Source organism: Lichenostomus cassidix, chromosome 1 (assembly GCF_008360975.1).
Source record: "Lichenostomus cassidix isolate B80296 chromosome 1, HeHo_3.0, whole genome shotgun sequence".
In the NCBI taxonomy this organism is placed as follows: domain Eukaryota; kingdom Metazoa; phylum Chordata; class Aves; order Passeriformes; family Meliphagidae; genus Lichenostomus; species Lichenostomus cassidix.
In genome coordinates, this window is record NC_139479.1 from 8,512,081 (window position 1) to 8,535,136 (window position 23,056).

Here is a 23,056-nt window from a genome sequence, read left to right on the forward strand (position 1 = left end):
TAATTTTCTCCTTCAGAAAGATACTAAGATAAAGGTTATATGCCCACAAAGATTGATATCTATTAATTACAGGTAGCACTGCCTTTTTCACAATGAGTGCCAGTAATGTCAGCTGATCTCTGAGGTCTGTTGCCTTTTTTATTACCTCTGCTACATCCAACCAGCAGAAGCCACAACCTGAATTGCATGCTGTCCTCTTAGGGGCTGTTCCAATTTCTTCTTTTCTAGCCATTGTATACAATTTTCTCTTTTCCATTAAATAGGAAAATAAGAATTTGATTGCTGAAAAGAGCTGTTTTTCAGAGCTGTGTGAAACAACACATTTTCTACATGCACAAACAAGCAAATCAGTTTTATCACACATAATAGCACATGGCACTACACAATATAAAAGCGTGTCAGTAGCTGTTGAGGAAATTTTGGATAATCCTTATCTTTCCAGCTTACTTTACATCCCTTCAAATGAAAAATCACAAGCTGTATCCTGTTAATCTTTTCTTCTTATTGATTTGTCCCTTTTCCAAATCAAGAAGTAATTTTTATGCTATTTTTCTTTCTTTGATTTACAGATTTACCTGATTCTCCCAACTCTGAATTAAGTGGAAATTTTCCTACTTTTTGGAACCTCTATTTTTTAGTACCAGTCTTACTGATGGAAGAAATACAGGTTTTTTTTCCAAACTTCTTGAAGCCTATTTACTTTTAGAGTCCCTCCATTTGCTATACAATGTTAATTAGCCTGAGCTGCTTTCTGCAGTTGTTTTTCACCTTTTCAATACAAGCATATTTAAATGCTTCAAGATGAGAGTGAGAAATTCAGTGATCCCAAATTACTTAACTGACCAAAGAGAATTTTGGTGACAATTCATTTGTTCTACCTCTCTATAAACCAGAATGTTGGTGATGAAGCATTCCCTGTCACAGGAAAAAGCAGGGTCTGAAAACAAGTCAGTGTTATTCAGCAGACAAATTAAAAGTGAAACCTATTTTTAACAATGAGCTTAATTAACTCTCAGAACAATTCTCAGTGAAACGTGGAGGATTCACTATCCCTGACAAGTTTTAAATCAAGTGGCTGTGGTTTTTTCTAATTAAATTCTCTTGTTCAAGAAGAGTTACTGGGACTGAACTTTGATTTTTTTCAAATGAGTTCTGAGAAATCCTATGTATTTGAGTCAAGTTAGGTAATCATAATGACTGAAATGTTTAGCAGTGAAAAAATGAGAAAAGATCTCTGCAGTGTTCTGGATCAGTAAATATGCTTTAAACATGCTTTTATTAGTACAACCCATAATAGCAAAGAATGGTTTGAAGTTTCTGAATTAATGTTTTCAGAATTTCCATTATATTCTTTTTCTTATTCTTTTTCTACAACAGGATGAAGACATGGTCAAGAAGTCAAGTGCCTTTAATAGATACAAACTGTACAAGCTTTCTTTCTTTATCATTGCAGCCTATTGCTTCTAAAGAATTGGCATTTTAAGTTTTTTGGTCATTAGTCTATACAAAAGGAAGATATTTAAAAATGAAATGAAATTTTGAGATCCAATTTTTTCAATCAGAAAAAGCTACAGATTGTAGGAATGTGAACTACTATTTTTTAAACTCTTCTCTCACTCTTCTCCAACTCCTTGCTGCCATGTATCAGAAAATAAACTTTTTTTTTTTCCTTTAGGCTGATACCAAATGACAGTTTGTAAAGATCTGTTCCTTGTCATCTTTATAAACAAGAATTTTTTTCCTCCTCCTTTTCTTCAGTTGGCACCTATGACAGACAGCTATTGGGAAATGCATTTGTCCCTACATTTGTTCAATGTTTGACTGCAAATCACTTATGCCTTGAGCTGCTTTTGAGACTAAACCATATGGAGAGAAAAAATGTCTTGGATTTGAAGGCTGGAAGCTTCTTTTTTTTGACAGATTTTAAATGGATTATCTTGATTGATTAAGTTACTTGTATGAAAATTTTCATTCCCTGTTATCTTACCACAAGTTATTGTCAGTGGAAGTTACAGTCACTGACCTAAAATGTCTCCTTCCTATTCCAGAAAGGCATTGTTTTCATGTAGTTTTATCTACTGCTATATTTTAACTAAGTTTTAGAAAAGAATCAGAATTAGAAATTAGAAACTAAGAGTTAGAAAAGAAGATTCTTCCTGAATCAAAAGAAAACTGATCTTTTACTAGGAACTCATACGGTTTGTTCAGAAAAATAACTAAAAGCTAAATTTTAGACATTTGTTTTGTATTTCATGTGAAAATGAAGTAATCATCTTTCCTCTTGCCTCCTGAATTGTGGCTGATTGTGTGTGATTTCCATTTCAGGATTCACACAGAGGTACAGCAGCTGCCCCTGTTCAGAAACACTGCAGCTCCCAATTACCATTGAGTCATCCAAAGCCTGTGTTCTGTGTCAGTATGATTCAGAATCATCCTGACACTGTCAAGTAATTTGGGTTCTTGATCCCTTCCAGAATATCTTCATATTAATTCCCACTTTTAGGCTTCATTTTCTTTGTTTTTTAATCTAGTTCATTTCCTACATGTTTGCTTCTAAGCATTTTGTTCTTCTTTTTCTTGAGGTCCTCAAGCATATCCCTCTATATTAATCTCTGAGTTTCAGAGGTCACCAGCTCATATATTTATTGGGTTTTTGGAATGCTGATTAAAGTTTTCTCTAAATTACAGCTCCAGGGGTGATTTTAACTTTGGTCACACAACAGGAATCAACACACAATCCCCAGTCATGAACTGCTAATTGTCCTTATGGCTGGAAACTCATGTCACATTTCAACTACCCCTCAGGGAACCAGGAGAATTGTATTAAATATCATATTAACCACAGAAATTCGAGGAATAAAATATTAGGAGACTTGAATGAAGTCTTAATGAAATTTAAATATGATCTGTAGCCATACCTGAGTCTGACAGGTGAGAAGCAAAGTGTCCCATTAACTGATCCAGCAGCTCCCAGATCTTTGTGGCAGGGTTAAAATATTTCTGGATATTTCTAAACTGATGTGTCCTAACATGGTATAATGATTGACTAGCAGGGATGTACATAACCAGCATGTGAGATCACACTGACAATAAAAGATGATATTGTGTAGACATGTGGATTTTCAGAGTTTGAAAAAATGGATTCTGTCAGAAATCACTGCTTGTTAAAAAAAGAACAAGTCAATGTGAGTTACCAGTTTGTCCATAAAAATCAAAAATGTCTCTGAAGTAGAAAGGCACTTGACAGCTCAACAGAGATTTTTGCTAGAGAATATTGCTGATGGTTTTTTTTTTGTACTTTCTCTAGGGATAAATTATTGTTCTGTGATAGTCTTGATAAACTCTGGAGCAGGTTTTGCATGTCAATGAGAGCAGTCAGAACATAAGATGTGTTCTATAAATTGTCATCCTAGGGATGTGATTGCTGGCCTCTGTATGAGGCCACTGCAGTCAAGTCAGTACTCATTCCTAAAAATAAGATAAAATCCAACAGCAGTGACATCCAGGCTATTGTTTGACTGCATTTTCTCCTGACCATGGAAGTAACAAAAATTACATCCTAATAAATAGAAAAAAATGAAGGGCATTTGTCTGCTCTCAGGGATTTTCTTTTCCTACATAAAATTTTATGAATTGAGTCCTGCAACCTTGTTCTCAGAGCTCAGGGTTTTTATCTTTTCTTTTTCGCTTGCATAGACCACAGGAAACATCTTGAACTCAGAGCTGGCATTAGGAGGAGAGAAATGTTGTGTTTAAGTACCAAGTTGTCTATTGCTGTTGTTGTTAAAGTCATATGCTATTTCTGTGTGAAGTCCACATTCTCCGAAGACATCAGCTCCTAGCTAAGCCCCAGTGCTTCAGCTACATTGCAGCAATATCCTGGCTGACCTTTGAATATTTTACCTGTAAGGACAAGGATAAAAAACTCCATCTGAAAATATGTGAATAGGAGAAAAGTTTCATTTAAGGGGACAATTTTTTAAAGTAGTTAAAGACTGAACCTGCATCTTTAAAAACTGGTGCTCTGCCTAAGGATTTTTAATGAAATATAGAATTTTCTTTTGCATTTTATTTGCTTTTCTGCTTTGTAGGAACGTGACCATATACTCTCATTTAAGTCTGATTTTTATTTTCAGGTGGAATAATAAATGTAACTAATTTCTTCAGAATTTTGGAATCTGGAGATTACCTGTTGACAAGTGTTATGGCTTAACATTGAGCCTGGCATTGCCTCATGTTGGGTTTTAGCATGTTGCACACAAAACAGAGTGGTCAAAAGGATACATAAGTGGGGCAAAAAAAAAAAGTCTTATTTGACAGGCTAAGATAAAGTTATTATTCGTCCAGTTACAATAATGCTGCTGTTCATAGCTATGAAATACATCTAGCATCCTGTGGGTTCTGTCACTCACAGAGCTACTGCTTTATGACACAAGTCAAATTAATGGGCAAATGTTATTTTTAAAGAGGGATTCCTCTTAGCAACTTTATCTATTTTCTTGAGTACTAAGAAAGCAAAAAAAGAGGGGGAAAAAAGGGGAAAAAAAAATGCAGGGATCAATTCTGCCTTACTACAAAAACCTGTAATCCTCAAATGATGAAGAGTGTATTTATCAGGATTATGAAAATGCCTAACTCAAGTTATATATATATATGACTCACAGTCACACTGTTTCCAGTTACTGTCTGCTGTATGAAGTGTGATATGTCTTCTGGATACTTGTAGCAAGCAGTACAATTTTTGATTGCATGTAAAAACTAGAAGGATGTAACAGCACCAGTGTCATTGGTGATTTCACAACACTTTGCAGATTGTGATTAAAATCTGCCACGGCTTTAGAACTTGACTGTGGTTTCAGAGATCAGACTAAGAGATACATATAGCCATGGAGTTTAAAGTGAAAGTAAAAATACATCTGTCAAAAGTAATCAGATATTTGACATGTGTCAAAAATTCAATTACATCTGAACTGAAGCAATTACAATTTCCTTTCAGTCATGAACTCAAGACACTGTAGTATATGTTTCAATCTAGAAAACTATTAAGAAATAGGGAAGCTGTCATAATCTTATTTTACTTGCTAGCACTTTATCTTAGGGTAACATGAACTTTCCTTAAGAGAAAAAGGATGAAGTTTGGTGGGGTTTTTGTGGCTGGGTACTAAAGTGGGAGTCACACTGGTTTAAGAATCATATGCCATTTCTTGTGTGGCTCTTGCATTTTCAGAATATTTGCATGGTTATTTTCTGCTTTGTTGAGATTTTAGGCAGATTGTGCTGGTGGAGTGTTTTGTTATACACAGAACACAACTCTAACTGGAGCAGAGGGGCAGAGAGATTGAGTGAGTTTGATTTTTCTGTCACAGAAGTAGAGAATGTAAGATCCTATTTTTAAAAAATATGGCCATCTATCCCTCCACTTAGATGCTGTGTTGCTGATCTTTCTTCTATATAACTATATATCAATTAATCTCTCTTGAGAACATCAGAAATATGTTTACAAGTGTGCAGAAATAAACATTTATTCAAGGAAGGGAAAACTGACCTAGCAATTTACTTTTTCTAATTTTTACTTTTTTGTTAACTAATCTGTCACAAATAGAATCACTCAGAGAAGTGTAGCATTGTATCTTTTACAGTGCTGATTTGGAAAAGGTTTTGCATCTTTGACTTTGAAGTTTGCCTCCTGCTTTCAGTGACTTGATCTAGGACATTAGTATGTTGCAGACCTTTAGATTTTGGATGCTTAGATCTCACAAAATTTTATCAACATAAAGTTATCATCAGGAAGATAAAGACAATAAACAATTTTTAAATGTATGAACTAGTCAAAGGGGGATGGGGTAGATCTACCATCTGTCAGATTATTGGAGGGAAAAGAATAGATTTGGAAGGAAAAAGCAAGAGAAACTGCCAGTCCACCATGAAATTTTAGAACAAGTGCTGGACCACAGAATAAATAGAAAATGTAGTAGTTTCATTCCTGATCATTCTTCACTCCTTACTCTTACCTATTTGGCATTGCCTCTGCCAAGTGACTTTAATATAATAGTTTGGCTTCCTCCACACATTCTGCTCTCTCTCTGCTGTGGTTTCATATTGCAAGTTACTGTCTATGCCTGTTACCCTTTTGCTGGTTCCTCAGGTGTTTTGCTTGTTCATTTTTCCATCCCTATTGCTGGACTATTCCCTGTCTTTGCAATGATTTTCTTTCTCTGACATTTATCTCGTGCTGCTCTGTACTGCTTGTTTCAGCCTTGCTTCCTTACTGTTCTCATATCCTTCATTTGGATTTGTCTTTCCTGATGTGCTGCCAGACTGCATTTCTGCAAAATGAGCCCCAAGCCCAGCAGCCCAGCACCTCTGAAGGCAAATTGCAAAGATATCCCATGCTGTTAAGACAAATGCATAAGATAACAGCAGAGATGTAAAATATAATTGAATGTGGCACCTATATGAATGTTGGTCCATTTTTTGGGGTTTTTTTTTGATAGGTCTGTAATACCTACCTGAACTCAAAGCTGCAGGTGTCAGAGTTCAGAGATGTGAGGAATGATCTGTGATAAATCAGTTTAGGATTGTACATGATTTGTGTATTATTGCAGATTATTGCATCAAATTTTATAACCAGATGTGTTAGAGAAGTGATAGAGGCACTGTTGCAAACTATATTAAGTGACAATTTTATATTGGGGGTTAAAAAACTTTTTTATTTATGCTCTATAGGAGAATGCGACTTTCATGATCTCTGTTGCATGTATTTTTTTAAGTTTTCAGAGTTAAAGATCTATATATAATTTTGCTTGTTTTGGTTATCACCAGAGAAATTAATTATTGTATTTAGCAACATTTTTTTCCTCAGTGTGCTTAACCATTGTAAGCATACTTGTTACTGCACTTCAACAACATATAAATAAATATAATAGGTGACAAAAGAATTGTTTTGATTTTTACTGAAACTGCACTGTAAGCTATTAGTTAGAGAAGGATAGTTTTATAAATGGAAAGAAAACTTTATACTTGGCCTTTTAGACATGCTTCATTTAAAAACAAAATAAATTGCATTAAATGAAACAACATATTTCATTACTGAGCCCTATTCTCAATCCATTTATTTTAATCTAAATAACAAATGTTTAACTTGTATCCATTATTTTGTACCAGCAAGAAATTATTCTAAATGAAATCTCTTAATTAAATAATCCAGAAAGTCTCTGCCAGAAGTATGCAGAATTGTATTAACACGAGATCCATAAATTGGTGCACAAATCTTATAAACATGCTCTATCTAACACATTTTATTGTGTGCTCATGGTAGTGATGTTGTGAAGCCTTTATTTGTGCCATTTCTTTCTTAAAGCAACTTTTAAAGTTTTAACCAGTCGCTTGTGAAATTGTTTGTTAGCATCTCAGCTGCATATTCATGACTTAACTTTTACAACTAAGTAATTCAGCAACTCAGAGGAATCTTATTCAAATTATTCTGTATAATACCAGAAGAGAAGGTGCAAAAAGGATGGCGGAAAGGCTCTTTTCAGTGGTGCCCAGGTACAGGCAAGACAGAGATTTTCATCTGAACAAAGGGAATGCTTTTTTTACTGTCAGGGTGATGGAGCACTGGAAAAGGTTGCCCAGAAAAAATACAGAATCTCCATCCTTGGAGATATCCAAAGCCTCTATGGACATGGTCCAGGTAGGTGACTCTGCTTGGACAGGGGTGTTGGACCATTTGTCTGTCAGAGGTCCCTTTAAAATTCAGGTATTCTGGGATTTTGTGAAGCTGTCAGAGGAAAGGGAAAACACAGCTCAGCCTTTTGGTGTAAGAGCCCATAATTCATGAAGCAGAGAGCCCTCTAGGAATGCAATCATTGTGGACCATCTGTGTAAAGAACATCTCTTGCATCACACCTACCTAAATAAACTTTACTGGGGGAAGGAAAAAGGTGATGTAAATATTAAAACACAGGATGAGATAAATTTAATTTTTGGCATTTTGCATTGTTATTTTATTAGTTCTTTTACTTACTTTTTTGTATAGAACTTGAAATTACTTGAAGTGCATTATGTTCCATTTTATTTGTCCCTGGGAAGATGTAAATAGGAGTATCCTGCTTCTTTGCATTTAACTGCACCCCAAATCTAATTGGTATGTCAGAGTGATCTCTTGTTCTGCCTTCGTGTTTTCCCTTTGTAGGGTGCACTGCTTTTCACATCACCTGCAATTCATTGCTATTTAAGTATCTATGGCTGGTTTTGCAAATAGGGATGTATTTTATATGAATCCTTAAAAACAGAAACAAGACAAAGCCCAGTGATCTATCGTGGCCTCAGAGCTGCAGAATCACAGAACTGTTCAGATGGTGAGGAACCTCTTGAGATCATCTTGTCCATCCAACTCCTCCCTGGGCCAAGCAAGGTCATCTCAAACAGGTTGTCCAGGACCAAGTCCAGTCAAGTTTTGAATATCTCCACAGATGGAGGCTGTTGGATGTTGTGTGATGACAGCCAATTCAGAAAATTTTATTTATATTTACTCATTGAGACTGAATAATTATAATACTGATGTAGCAAAACTAACAAAGGGCTGCTACTCTCCCCCAGTTTCTTAATTAGAATCCATAATAAGGGATTATGATCATGTTTTAATGAAAGGGAATGAAAAATTTAAGCAGCCTCATTGGAAGCACTAAAAAAAAAAAAGAAAAAGATGCAAATAAAAATGAACCCACTCTTAAAAAGAGTCAAGGCAGAAATGTTTGTTCCTTATTAAAAACTCTAGGGTTTAGCAGTGAAACACTTTCGGAGAACTGCTATAAAAGGTCTTAGTTTTCATATGTGACCCAGGATTTTTTCTCTTTTAGCAGAATAAAATAAATGAAGAATACCTATGCCTGACAGTTTTTTTTTTAATGCATGTCAGATACTTACTGCTGTGCTGGCAGTGTCTCACTCTTTACTATCTGATATCAGTTCTCCTTTTCTGGATGAGTTCCTTGAGAAGGAATTAGCAATAATTCCCCAGAAGCAGCTGCTGTCCATGAATATTTTGGAGGTTGCCCTTTCCAGATTCTGAAGATAATAGGAGAAAACAGACCTAATTATACTGGGGTGACATTTACATGGTCAGTGCTAATTTTAGCAGAGCTGTCTGTGGCTTTAGTCAAAATGATGCTGTAGTAATTTTAATGGAGAAGCTATCAAGAAAACAAACATGCAAATAAAAGTAAAATTAATGGGAGGCACTCAGATGCTACAGAATTAAGAGCAGAGCATCAAGGACATGCACTTCAACATCTAGAAAATCTACCCTCAAAGCACCTTACTAAAATATGAAAAATACATGGCTTTAGGTTAAAGTTCAATGGGAGGATGACATATTGCAGAATATTTCATTCTTTGCCATCACAATTTTATCACCATGGCACTGCCTGGTCTGCTTGCTCTTAACATTCTAGTCTACTTTAGAGGCAAAAAATGCATCTTTACCTATCTGTATTTCTCCCAAATAACATCCCAGCCATGGGCATCCACTGTGTCTTTAATTTTAGCTCTCACAGTGCTGAACTTTGTAGGGCTGACACAGAAATTACACAGAACTCAACCACAGTGTAGTGTCCCAAAGAATTGAAGCTGGGATTTTGAGTTACACTCATTTTGATTTATTATCTAATTCAGTTCTGAATTCTGGGCTCAGTGCCTGAGGAATCTTTTACAGAATCAGTGTTCTCCATCAGTATTCTCCAGCAGCCTCTAGGGAGGCTTGAGGCAAGGCTTAATAAAAAGGTTACCTAAAAATGAAATGAGGGAGGATGCAGAGCTCCACACGCTTCTTTGTAAGGCAGTTGACTCAAATTGCAGCCCTTGGTTTGAGTCAGATGCCTTCAGTCTTTTAAAGGGTCATCTGAGCTTGCTCTGCTGACATTTACTGTTTCCTAATGGGCTGTAGGACAGTGAAAGAGAAGTGAGGTATTATCAAAATCTGGCCCAAAGCTTTTTACCAAATGTGGTGTACCTGTGTTCAGAAACAGGGCTTGGTGTGGATTTCTTAAAAAGCATTTCTGGATACTAATTGGAGTATAAATACTTACATGAAGACAAGGGATCAGCCATTGGTATTAGCTTCTGGTAACCCTAGTCGAGTATTTGAGGTCCCCAGGCAAATAGGAGCACCTTGCTTGGTAACACTGGTTTTTATTAAAGTCATACACGAGAGCTATTTTCTATGTGCTAGCTCACATTCTCAAACTGGGAAAGAAAAAATAAAACCAAATTATTTGTGCAGTTAGGCCTATTTTATCTATCTTATTAACTAGCCAAAATCATAATGAAATAAATCTGTATGAGCAGTTAGTGATCAGTTGGTTAGTTGACAGCTGCAGGCAAGCCTGGTGATATAAAAATTACCATCATTATGAACTTCTCCTATTAAGAAGTTTTTTTATTAAAAATGTGAATACAATCTGTTTCAACAGCAATATTATAAAATTTGTCTTTTCATGATCTTTAATAACCAATTTTCTGCCAGAATGACCCAGAATGCTATCATATGGATTCTGTATTAAAATTTATTTTAAAAAACTGAGGGGCTCTGTCCTGTAACAGAAATAATTAAGCTACAGTTCAAAATATGTGTGTAATGCATATAACTAATTATAAGGTTACAGTCTGTTCTATTTGTCATCTGTTAAAAGCTTTCAAAATGAAATGGTGTTACGAAGTGTTTACATTATTTTGGTATGCATGTATGTAGGTTCAAGGCAATCTAATTGCAAATATATCCTGTGGTATACTCTTCTGCTTTAAAGCTATTGCAGGCATTTGTCTTAACTACACCAGAGTAATCCCAAAGTGGGCAAATCCCAGAAGACAGCTGACTCTTCTCTCTCTGGGGGGAATAGTGTGTCAGTGCTGCACTGGGCTTGTGATCCAGAGAAATGGATCCCAGGTCAGATGTCCTCAGGAGTCCTGCAGCTATGTCTGCCATCAGCTTAGGTATTTCGGATACTGGATTAAAAATGAGTGGCTAATTTAAAAGGATTTTCACATTGACCCATGATTGTCAATAATACTTGTATCTATAGTATGGCTTCTGAATTTGGGTACCGGCTTGATAGATAATGTACCAAAGATCGAAAGAAAAACCTTTAATCTGTATTAAAATGAACAAAAATAAGAAATATAGGGGTTTTTTTCCATCTAGATATTAATATTTTAATGGATTTTTAATGAGGATATGTTCAAGCTTTTTCATGATACAAAACTTTTCAGATAATTAATATAAAGGCAAATTGTTCTTGCCATGATGAATTTCTACAAATTCACAAAAATGAAGCAATTACAAGTGCAAAGCAGTTGTTTAATTTTTGTAATGAATACATGATAAACCTCTTACACACAGAAATTTAGATACGTTTCGGTAAGGATTTCCTACAGCTCTTCTCATTCAAAATAAAGTGAGGCAGTGGTCTATATTTGATGTCCTGAGGCCATTTTAACTGAGATAGGTAGAAATTCTGCAGAGTTGCTTGGTTTTCAATATTCCAAACTTTCCTAATTTATGATTGGTTTTCCCATCTTAATTTGGTTAGTTTATTTCAATTTAAGAGTGTTTCTAGCTAAAAGCCTAAGCTAGTAGACCTTAAAATTAGATGTGGTAGAGGATTGGTGCAAATGAGGAGTCTTGATTCTTCTGTGTTTTTCAAACCCATCTCTCCTTTCCTGATGTGACTTACTTGAACTTTTTTTCTTCTGCCTGTTTGAGTCTGGCATCATTTTACCAAGTCTCCCTACATCCACCTTCATTCCCAAACTTCTGGGGAAAAAAATTGATTCAAAGCCTTATGTAGAACTTGTTACTCAAAAGTAAGAGGATTTTCTGCAGATAGAATTAAAGCTGAAACTATAAATCTGAGATGTGATTTCTTGCAAATTTCAAGAATTCTTTTCAAACGAAGAGCTTTATAGTGAAGACTGATTTACTTGTTCTACTCTGTGTAATCTTTCGGTAACTTTATTCCTGAAATAGCTGAGGTAGATGTTCTGATGCTTGGCAGACTGGCAAGTCACTGGAAAAAGGCCCTTAAAAATTCAAAATACCAGGCTACCTTCATTACAGACAGCCTTAGTTTTGTCTTTTTTTTTTTCTTTAATACAGCAAAATCAGTCAGATGAAAAATACAGAAAAGGCATGGTTTGTATCATGATAATAATGTAGATTCTTTTAATTGTATTACAGTTGTCTTGAATGTGAGCAGTTGTTTTTGGATTGATCATTTTTATGCAGTGTTACCCATAGATGCAACCCACGGCTGAAATCATGCCTAAAGGCTCTAGAAAATCATGGGACTGACATGCATATGTTACACCTGATCTCTGAATATTAAATATGGGACATTCACTTAATTGGGTGAGGGAAGGTTGTGGCAAAGGCAGGGTAAAATGGAACTTTTCACAGGGAAAAGTGCACTCAATGATAAAAAATTAAACGGTGATTAAAAAAGAAAAAGGGAAATATATGAGTAAAATGATAGAAAAAATGTTGACAACTTTCAAAATACCACAACAGTCTGTTCCATCTTACAGGAATCCGATTAGAGCCCAATGAAAAACTGGATGTCCCTGTGTTGTTCATGCCAGATGACATGAAAACTTATAAAACTGCTGTGGTAATTCATGTAATGAGGGAAAATGGTGAAAACTGGCCTTATAAGATTACTGGTGGATCCAACAAAGACTTAAACAGGTAATTTATTCTAATAGGAAAGTAAAAAAGTATATATGATTGAGGATACTCAATCATATCATCATTTATCTCACTGGATGCTCGTGGGCAGCTCCCAAGGGCAATCTGGTGTCTGGTTCTGGGGGCAGAGAATAGCCTTCAAAAGCTTTTAATGTACCTTGCAAAGTGTGCAGAGTCAGGATAAGATTTCTGTCTGTTTTAATACCTAGCTATTCTCACTCTAAATAAAGAAAACATGAAGTACTGGTGCTGGTGCAATTATGGATATTGAGCAAATGATAGCTCTGAGGTACCTCAGTTTTTTCAATATATTTGGGATAATGGCGATTCTCATCCAGATATTTTTATGTAATTCATAAACTGCAGAAACTTTATTTCAGTGTAAACATAACCTTACAGAATGCAGATGAGGCTAAATATTCTCAGCTCTGTAATATTCAAATAAACTAAGTGGATCTAAGTTATACCTGATATAATTTATAGCTTATATATTTAGTTGGATTTTATTTCATATTTTTCTGAGTTCTGGTTAGCATTAAAGCATACAATAAAATAGAGTCTAACCCTTCCAATAGCTCTTAAGTCTAGATTGCTTTGGAAAAAGAATTTTCAGCAGTCTATCTTAATGATGCTCTTATTTTTCTAGGAATGTTACTGTAACAGAGGATGGGGAAACTCAGGGAATACTCTGGGTCTATCCGATTTGTGGAATGTCTGAAGCACCACAGCCAGAATCAGGTAGGCAATGCTTGAAAAAAACTTGAACAATGTATTTCAGAAAATTAAATAGTTGTTTATATTCTCACCTTCTTGCTCACAAGAATTTTCAGCAGTACTTTTCTACATCTTAAAAAAAGATAAAATTACATATTAAAAATAAAATATTTTCCCACTTCCAAAGCAAATCTAGATCTACTGTTTTGTTCTTATTGTGAATAAAAGGAGTCAAGGGCAGTTGGAAATCTTAAGGCCTGTGCCCTTCAGTGTCCCAGTTAATCCTGAGTTTGAGAACTGAATATAAAGTAGTGTGAATATCAGTAAGTTTTTGCCTTGCTCCTGAGAAGTAAACTTGCATTAAAAGCTAACTGGCATTCCTACTGGGAGGTGTTTTGCTTATTTTGGGATAGTAAATGCTTACATATTTGACCATCCATATTTTCAAGGTGTGATATAATCCCAGAGCTATGAAACAGGAAGCTGGGAACAGCTTTTTAAATCTATAATCCTGTAACTACAGAGGTGTAGATGTGGAACCAATTTTATATCAGCTTGTCCCTTCAACTGACCTTTTGTTGACTGAATAAGTGAATACATCACCTTTCTACACAAACAAATTCTAGCTTTCTACAGGAACAATTTGTGGAAAAACACAGAAATGGATATTTGTAGTGTTATTAATTTATATTGCTTTAGGACTCTTTACTTGTAGACAAATGCCAATGATGTGGTATTAATTAGAGCTTTCATCTCTTTAAGTTCCACTTTAATACCTTAAGGAATGAAACAGAATATTATCATGTAATCAGCTGTTGCCCAAAATGATGGTTTTAATGAGTCTCATTAGCATTAAAGCTATGTATATTAATGTGGGTGTTTGTTGTGTTATTTAAAGCTGTTGTGTAATTCACTGGCACTCTTTGAGATAAATCTTCATTTTATTGGGCTCTTGCTTTCATTGGAATCAAAGAGTCATCAAGGTTGGAAAAGACCTCTGAGGTCATGGAGTGCAACCTTTAACCAGCACCTCCACATTACCACTAAACCATGTCCAGAAGCACCACATCTGTGTGGGTTTTGAACATTTCTAGCTATGGTGATTCCACCATTTCTCTGAGCACCTTGTTCCAACACCTGACCACCATTTCCATAAACAAATTTTTCCCAATATCCAATCTAAACCTCCCTTGGCCCAACCTGAGGCTGTTTCCTCTTGTCCCATCACTTGTTACTTGGGTGAAAAGATTGACTCCCACCTGGCCACAGCCTCCTTTCAGGTGATTCTAGAGATGGAGATGGAGGTAGAGATGGAGATGATGGAGATGGAGGTGGAGATAGAGATGATGGAGATGGAGATGAAGGAGATGGAGATGATAGAGATGGTCTCTCCTGAACCTCCTTTTCTCCTAGAGGAGAAACACCTGGCTAAACACCCCCAGCTCCCTCAGTCACACCTCACAGGACTTGTCTCCAGACCCTTCCCCAGCTCCATTCCCTTCTCTGGACATGCTGCAGCCCCCCAATGTCCTTCCTGAACTGATGGGCCCAGAACTGGACACAGAACTCGAGCTGTGGCCTCACCAGTGCCCAGTACAGGGGGATGGTCACTGCCCTGGTCCTGCTGGCCACGCCATTGCTGATACAGGCCAGGATGTCCTTGGCCTCCTTGGCCACCTGGACACACCTGAGCTCATGTTCAGCCTATTTTTCACCAACATCCTGAGGTTCTTCTCCACTGGGCAGTTTTCCAGCTATTCATGCCCAAGCCTGGGGCATTGCCTGGGGTTGTTGTGACCCAAGTGCAGGACCCAATACTTTCTATATAAATTGTGAATGAAAATGTTTAGCCTTCATTAATTGCTTAAGTGACATCACTTCTGTACATGATTAGAAACTTATATCCTGTCAAATCTTGATTTTAAATTCCTAACTGCTTTTTTAAAACAGCAAAACTAAAGTACAGCATAACTATGTTATCCATTAGTTTATGTTCAATAAATGTTTGTAATAAATAAGAAAACCCATTGCATTGATTTGGAATACATATCATTCCTTGGCAGTCGGCATGTTAATGTTGGGGTAATGTCTTTTTTCCAAGGAAATACTAGGTCTTTCAAAAATTTCCGAGCAAATTGAAATATGTGTTTGTAAATGTGTTTATGGAACTTTCCATTCCTACCTTGATTCTGAAAGCCTATGGTTTTCAGTTAAAAATGGGCATTTAAAAATCTGTGCTGTAAGCTATGAATCCAAGGCAGGTAATAACAAGAAAACTACTTAAATAAAAAGTTATTTTAAATAATGATCAAAGGAGTATTGTCATCTCTTTTAATGCAGACATTTATTAAAATTGCCTGGAGGCTACAGGCTGCTGTGTCAAAACCCCAGGCTGCTTTGCTGGTATATTAGAGAGTTCATCTTTGTGTCATTCTTATTTGCATCTTAATATACTTAAACTTCTAGAAGTCACTTGGTTTTCTATCTCATGAGACCAGTTAAAATGATCAGTGGTCACAACCCATGTAGTACATGTTAAGTAGATGATAACTTGGCTGTCTTATAAAAGTGATTACAAATGAAGGATCATCTGGAATATTCTTTTAATTCTTGTAGAGTGTAGAGTCTAAGTAGCATAAAACAATTTAAATTGGAGGGGACCACTGGAGGTCATCTAATCCAGTCCCCTGCCCAAGGGCAGGCTGCTCAGGGACTTGTCCAGTCAAATCCTAGATGTATCTGGCTTTTATCTGTAAATATTACTCAGCCATTTAGGAAAAAGAAAATGTAAAATCAATTCTGGAAGTAAGATGAGCTGTGGAATAGAAAATGACACCATGTGCACACAGTAATCTGAAACATTTGGTAAGCTAGTGCAATGCAGAGAATTTAGTCTATTCTTAAATATAAGGTCATACATTTAGACAAAAAGATCTGTTTTTAACTATTTCAGTAACTCTCCCTCGTGGAAATTCTTTTAAGAGAGCTCTAGAAATTACTTACACCCTGTTAAACAGGGAAAGACCCAGGGAGAAAGGAAATTACCTGAAGTTGATGTGCAATTATCTATTTTCCAGAGTAATGGTAGTGAATCAAGTGCCAGAACTGAAAGTTGAAGTTAAATAAACATGATATCAAAAAAGGGGTTTCATTGCTCTTTTTTTTAAACACTACATAATTACTTGCCATCATATGGTTCCAAATTGATAATCATTAAGTTCTGAGTTAATTTTTAAAGAAACACTGGGTGTAGCTGATGAAAATTACTTTTACACCTTGAAACTGAAAAGTGTGTGATCAGCGGTTCCTTTCCATGTTGATTCCCAAAACTCTAGGAAGTTCTAGGTCTTTTCTTCAGGAAAACATTTTTTTTCCGGTGCTTTTATGTAATTTTCTCCTTCTTCTGTGCCAATAAATAGTGAAAGAACCAGAAAAAATATCTATTGAAATAAGCTTTATAAAAACTAGCATATAAGCTAAAACCTAACAACTTTGTAACGAAAAAGACATGTTTTGGAAGCAGTAAATTAAAATCACTTACTGAATTGAAAGAAGTTCTGTGATTCTTTAAACAGAAACTCATGTGAGAATACTTTTTATTCTGGCATATTGCTATTAAAGCTGTAGTTTGAACAACGGTATTCTTAAACTAAGAAATGAGAGGGTAACAATGTTCTTTCATTTAATCTTAAAATCCTTTAATTTTTCATTTAATCTTATAATCCTTTCATTTCTTTGGTTTTGTTTCAGTTTTTCTTTCCTATTGGCGTATTTCAAACTATGCAGTAATTCCTATTAGCAGTTGAAGTAAAATGAAGATACATTTAATAATTAAAGATAAGAGAAATTTGCAAGTGCTGTTGGGAACTAACTGAACAGATTTTTGTTTGCTTAGCAATATTTTCTACTACTTCACCACAACAGAACAACAGAAAGTGAAGGTTGGGAAAAGCTTTTAGTTGTCTTGCTCATTGCTGGAATTCTGTGTTTCTCCAAGCACATTAAACTTCCATGTTTAATTGCTTTATTAAAATCAAGATGCCAGCGCTTTGCAAATAAGCTTTTATTGCTTTTCTGTAGTTGTGATTCGCTGCCAAGCCAAGCAGAGACTAGAGCAGAGGGTAGAGATGATGCTGATTGGTGTAAATCCTGCTGCAACTGCTCTGCCTGATGCAGGGAATTCTGCCACAGTGGAGACAGAGGAGTCATCCAGCACCCAACAAGTCACTGATGGTAAGAATAAATCATTCTGATACCATACAATTGTAGGAATAATGCAAATAAGTTAAATACTTCACTAAATGTGCAGCTCTGCCATGAAAATGGGTGAGGTTTAGCCAACTTGGCCCAGTCCATATTTCTATCATTTTGCAAATATGGGGTGTTTGTTTAACTTTATGTCTGCAGCTACAGGCACCTATGAACCTGAGCCTTTGCTTTTCCCTTTAATCTGTCCTGGATGTGAGGCTTGGATGCATACAATCACTCCTGTAAAAGAGGGCCTGCACAAAGTCTTAAGTCAGAAAAAAATATGTCTGTGTAAGCATTGCCAGGAAACATTTATCTTCAGGTTTGCAAGATGCATTCCCATAAGCAGGCCAATATCTGTGTCAGAATGGATTGAAGAAGGACTTTTTGAAAGAAGTGATAAAGCTTTGTAAAAGGATAGCTTCCACTTACTGTTAATCTGCTGAGAACACAGTGAAAATCAATTTATTCAGATACAGCAGCTCTTCAGGATATACCTCTCCTTGAAACAGAATGGTACAACATACCAGTAGTAAGGAAAGAATGCTTGTTACTGCTGTATCACCAGTATTTCTTTTCTCAGTCATAGTCACTACAACAAATTTGAAAATTGTGCACCTGGGAAACTTAACATTTCATTTTGGGTTCAAAGTCATCCTAATTTTTACGAAAAATGTTATTTAAAAATTATGACACATTACGAGACAGAATAATGTGTGTTTAACTTAGCTGTAAATGAGGCAAGGGATTTCACCTGTGCTCTGACTTTGTTCAAGGTGGTAAAAGATGAGTTTACAGATGTTGCTATAATTGCAGTCTATCAGGTAATCAGTTGGAGAGGCAGGCAAGCTTGGCTTTTGTGTCCCATTTCTGCCATTTACAGTCTGTTCCAACAGAGGCTTTGCAGGAATGCAGAAAATGTCCTGCCAAATAACTGTGGAAAAAGTGAATATCTGTAAAAGGTAAATCAAGACGCATTACATCCTTCCTAGAAGGTTGATTTTCATGCAAACATGCTCATGCTCTGCACACTGATCAATGTGGTCTTATATCTGCAGTTCCTGTCCAGATCTTTAAACAGATTTTATTTTTGAAAGCTTTTAGAATAGTTCTGAAGTTGAACTGTTAAAAAGGGCTTGCACAGTGTATACTTACTGATTAGCTAATCATAATTACTTACTTAAACGTTGAATTTACTCATATTGTGGTGTCAAACATAACTTACTGTCTGGGTATATTATCATCTTACACTCCCAAAGTGATAGTGGTCAATCTAGTGAAGCAAAAAGATGTGAAGTTGTCAGTGTACACTCTTTCCTCTTTGGAGAACTGTAAATACTACTGTAAAAATTTGTTCAGCCTTTGGAGAAGAGTTGTCCATCAAGATAGAAAAGGACTTTTGTTTTGTCATGGAGTAACAGCTCATTATTGACTGGTCACACATGAGTGGGTTGCCTTAAACACACCTGGGCTATTTCCCTCCAACATGGTGGTTTCTGAACTGACAAGAAAAATTTGCACTGAGCAAGCTGAGGCAGCATCTTGAAAGACTTTCAGATTCAGGACGTCTAGTACTTGTTTTATTCATAGGAATAAAATAATTTATTAACACTGGCTTCTGCACATGCTACACGACATTGATTTGGGACATTGCGTCTTTCTAAGCAAGCAGTCTGGTAATGAAACTCTTTACACCATAGGTAGTAAGATAATTTATAACTCTGTGCTTTTCATCGTTTTCAATGACATTTTAATGCCATTATTGATAGATGAATTTGATGCCTGTTAGGAAGCAAATTTAATGGTACTATATGAGCTTTCTGCAGTCTAGCAGTAATAACATAAATAAAAGCTTAAACCTCTAAGATAACAGTCTGGCACACTGTTCTTCATTTTTTTTTTCTCTTCTGAAAGAGTGATTCATCAGAGTGCATGTGTAACGTGTGGTAAGCAGTTTTTACATCCAAGGATAAATGATGATAATTACTGGCAGATCAGATTTAAACAGCTAATACTGTGCTTCAGTATTTAAATTATTTGGACAAGTGTAAATTCTTTTAAAGTGAAAAATCTTCAAGCACGTCTTTTACATTAAAAATTCAATTTCATCCAATACAGAGGAGTGCATTTGACACAGAAAGCTACTACAAATTCTTAAGAAAGAGGATGCAATCTAAATACCATCTAGCTCCTATGACATAGTTTCTTGTTCAGAAGTCAGCAAAGTTCCAGGGATCAAATAATGAAAGCTTAATATTGTAGACATGGCAAGTGTAGTATGGCCATTTTTTAAAATAATTTTCAATTGCATTAAATGCATATTTTCACCCTATATGTATTTTTCATCTGCTTTCTTACATATGGTTCTAAAGAGATGTTTTTCACTAAAGGAAATTTAAGAGCTGAGATTCATCCAAACAAATTTGAAGTTTGCTATTTTTATTCTAATAAACCAGCATTTTTAATTGAAGTGTTCAGTGGGGAATACAAACATATTTAATTCTCCATAATCTTAAAAAAAAAATTCATAAATCAGTTATGGATGTTTGACTGACATTCACAACTTTGTGTGTTTGTAGTGGTCCTTTGTAACCTTTCCTTTTCAATTGCCATTTATCTCCTAAGCCATCCATAAAGGCTGAGTGTTTGTCATTAACTTCCCTCATCTTTATTAATTCATAGCTCTCCTCACAGCCCAAAGGCTGGTCTTAGCTCCTTGCTCCTGAGTTCTTATTTGTGGGAAGGTTTCATGGGAGTTTTGTTTGAGGGGAATTGTGCTGCCCAGGTTCTGTAGGGTAGCACAGGTTGGTTTATGTTAAGAGCAAGTTTTACAGCCATTCTGAGTTCAGATCAAAGATGGACAGTTCACCTGCACCGGATAAATGCAAAATTTTCTAGATATTTCTAGACATTTCATGATACTGTCCATTGGCATACATAATACAAAGGGTATCTGTACCCTCTGTTTTGCTGTTTATGAAACCTTTATAGCAATTATCTAATATTCCTGAAACTCATCAGAATATACAAAATGCTCTAATTTTTTTGGTTTGTTTCATTAAAGCAGCTCTTTGAAACAGGAAGAGAATAAAACCATATCCAAACACACATTAAAAGCAGTTTTCCATCCCTAGCAAGATTTTACATTAGCCAGTGGTATGGATTGCACTAAATTCCCATTTAATTTGATGGATCTGGATCAGGAGGCTCACTTTTAAGATACAAGGGCAATAAAATTGAGTATGACCAAAGAAATCTTTGGAGACAAGGTATTTTTATAGACTTGATCTCTCACCCAGAGATGTTAATGTGATTGCTGATAAAGTATAACAGGTTAATATTGAAAGCAATAGGAAGAGGATAATGATGATGAAGACAGCCCTATATCCTACTTAAGCCATCTCTGTGTTGTCAGAATAATTGTGGCATTATTTTTGAAATTATCCTTGAGGGTGAAAAAATTACAGCTATATAAATTAGATTTTCTTGCTATGCAAGGAATAGAAGAAAGGATAACAAAGTATTTGTTTTGGATTAAGATCTGATGAGAACAGAGATCAATGGCAAAATGAAACTGTTGACAAGGTGAGCCAACAATTGAGACACTTTGTTATGGATTGTTACTTTGTTGTTAGGGGTGACAACTCCTGATGGAAAACAGGGAACCAGTAGAAGTCAAAGAATAGAGCATCATAGGAGAACTGAAAGCCTTAGATGGATTATTTTGTCAGCTACATAATTTTTGTTTACATCTGGCTGTTTGTTTCTTTATTTATGAGTGAGGCATGGGAGAGATTTGATGTATTGTTTATTTTCATTATTGAACTGAGGTAATGCCAGGCATTTTAATGAAGAAGGTCAAATAGTTCTTGTTGATATACAAGGCTATCACTGGGTCCATTAAAGAAAAGAAAAGAAAAAAATGTAGCACAATTTTTTATTGCATGAGTAACCCCTCCAGCTGCCATTTCTTAATATAACTAAAACAGTAATGAAAAATTCTGCAAAAAAAGAACTTGTGAATTGTGAGCAAAGAGTTGGGAATTGCTTTAATTTCTGTTTACAGTAGTCACTCATTCTATTTCCTTACCATTTTATGAAATGTTAAAAACTGTAAGCCTTAGGAATGACAGTCATCATTATGTTAATTAAAATTACTTTCTGATACTTATGCAAAATCATGCTCAGTTTAAATACTCTACACTTACAGGGAGCCAGATCAATTATCAGCTAATCTGTAGCTATTTATTCAGTTTCACAAAATTGCAAAAACAATAAATAATACAAACCCAGAAATAATTAAATACTTCCAGGTGCCACTCGTCAGTATGATGTAGATCCAGGAAATGTAAGAAGTCCAAAAGAATTGATTTACTAATACAAATAATGTATCTCTGAAACAAGAGCACACAAACAGATATCCCTTAAAAAGATTTGAGCTAATGGATAAAAAAAGCCTAGGTAATACAATTTGCTGGAAGAGTGGATTAATTACTTTAGTTGTTATATGATTGTGATTGCCATTTCTCCCTTTTCTTGCTCACAGAATTTTCTGTAATCTCTTTGGTTGGGTGATAAGGAAGTACTACTTCCAATAGAAACAGAACCACTACACCCTTGTTTTGTGAAGATATTTTGGGGACTCTTCTGTAAATCAAAACCATGGCCAACACAGCTCTCCAGGACCTTAACTGTCCTTCTGCAACAGCATAGAACCTCACAGTGATCTATCTACATTAATATGCACTATTTTCTGAATTATTTTCTCATTATTTATCATATACCAACAAAGCATTGCTAATCCAACCTCTTAAGATGCAAACTTCTTGGGTTTTTCTGAAGAGCAATGGAACTATGATCTCCCTGTCTCTCAGCTGTGTTTGAATGTTTTTTCTCATTGAAAAGCAGAGGATTTATGAACCTAAATTTGCCTCAGAAAATGTACCTGACAATCACTGTAGTAACAAAACACATGCACACATGCATGTAATGAGCACATGCTCTTCTATTTCCAGGTTATTTCATCCTATTGTAATTTCTGTGCTAAAATTCTTTGGCCTTATGTTTCTGAAGTTGCACTGTTCAAGTTTTGTTGTTACAGAAAATGAAGTTATTATCTCTAGATCTCCTTCATCTCACACACTGCACACTTCCAACACAACATGATGCAAAAAAACTCCCAACAAACTTCTCCCACTGTTTTGTAGAATGTATGAAACTTTGTGTTTTTATAAATTATTGCATAAGGCCTGTAGTTTTGAAAGTTTAAGAACAATTTGATTTGATGCTTTGGAGATAGAGCTAGATATTAAAACTGTAAGACAAATAAATAGAAGTTACAGAATCACCACA

The 23,056-nt window shown here is 35.6% G+C and overlaps 1 protein-coding gene across 1 annotated transcript in view; it reads left to right on the top strand.

Moving 5' to 3' along the window:
* Positions 1 to 23,056, top strand: part of CFAP47 (cilia and flagella associated protein 47) — a 255,123-nt gene that overhangs the window by 204,450 nt on the left and 27,617 nt on the right. The window contains exons 58-60 of the mRNA XM_085049413.1: positions 12,583 to 12,742; positions 13,389 to 13,480; positions 17,537 to 17,689. Of these exons, the coding sequence (XP_084905539.1) occupies positions 12,583 to 12,742; positions 13,389 to 13,480; positions 17,537 to 17,689 (405 nt within the window). The remainder of the gene's footprint in view (positions 1 to 12,582; positions 12,743 to 13,388; positions 13,481 to 17,536; positions 17,690 to 23,056) is intronic.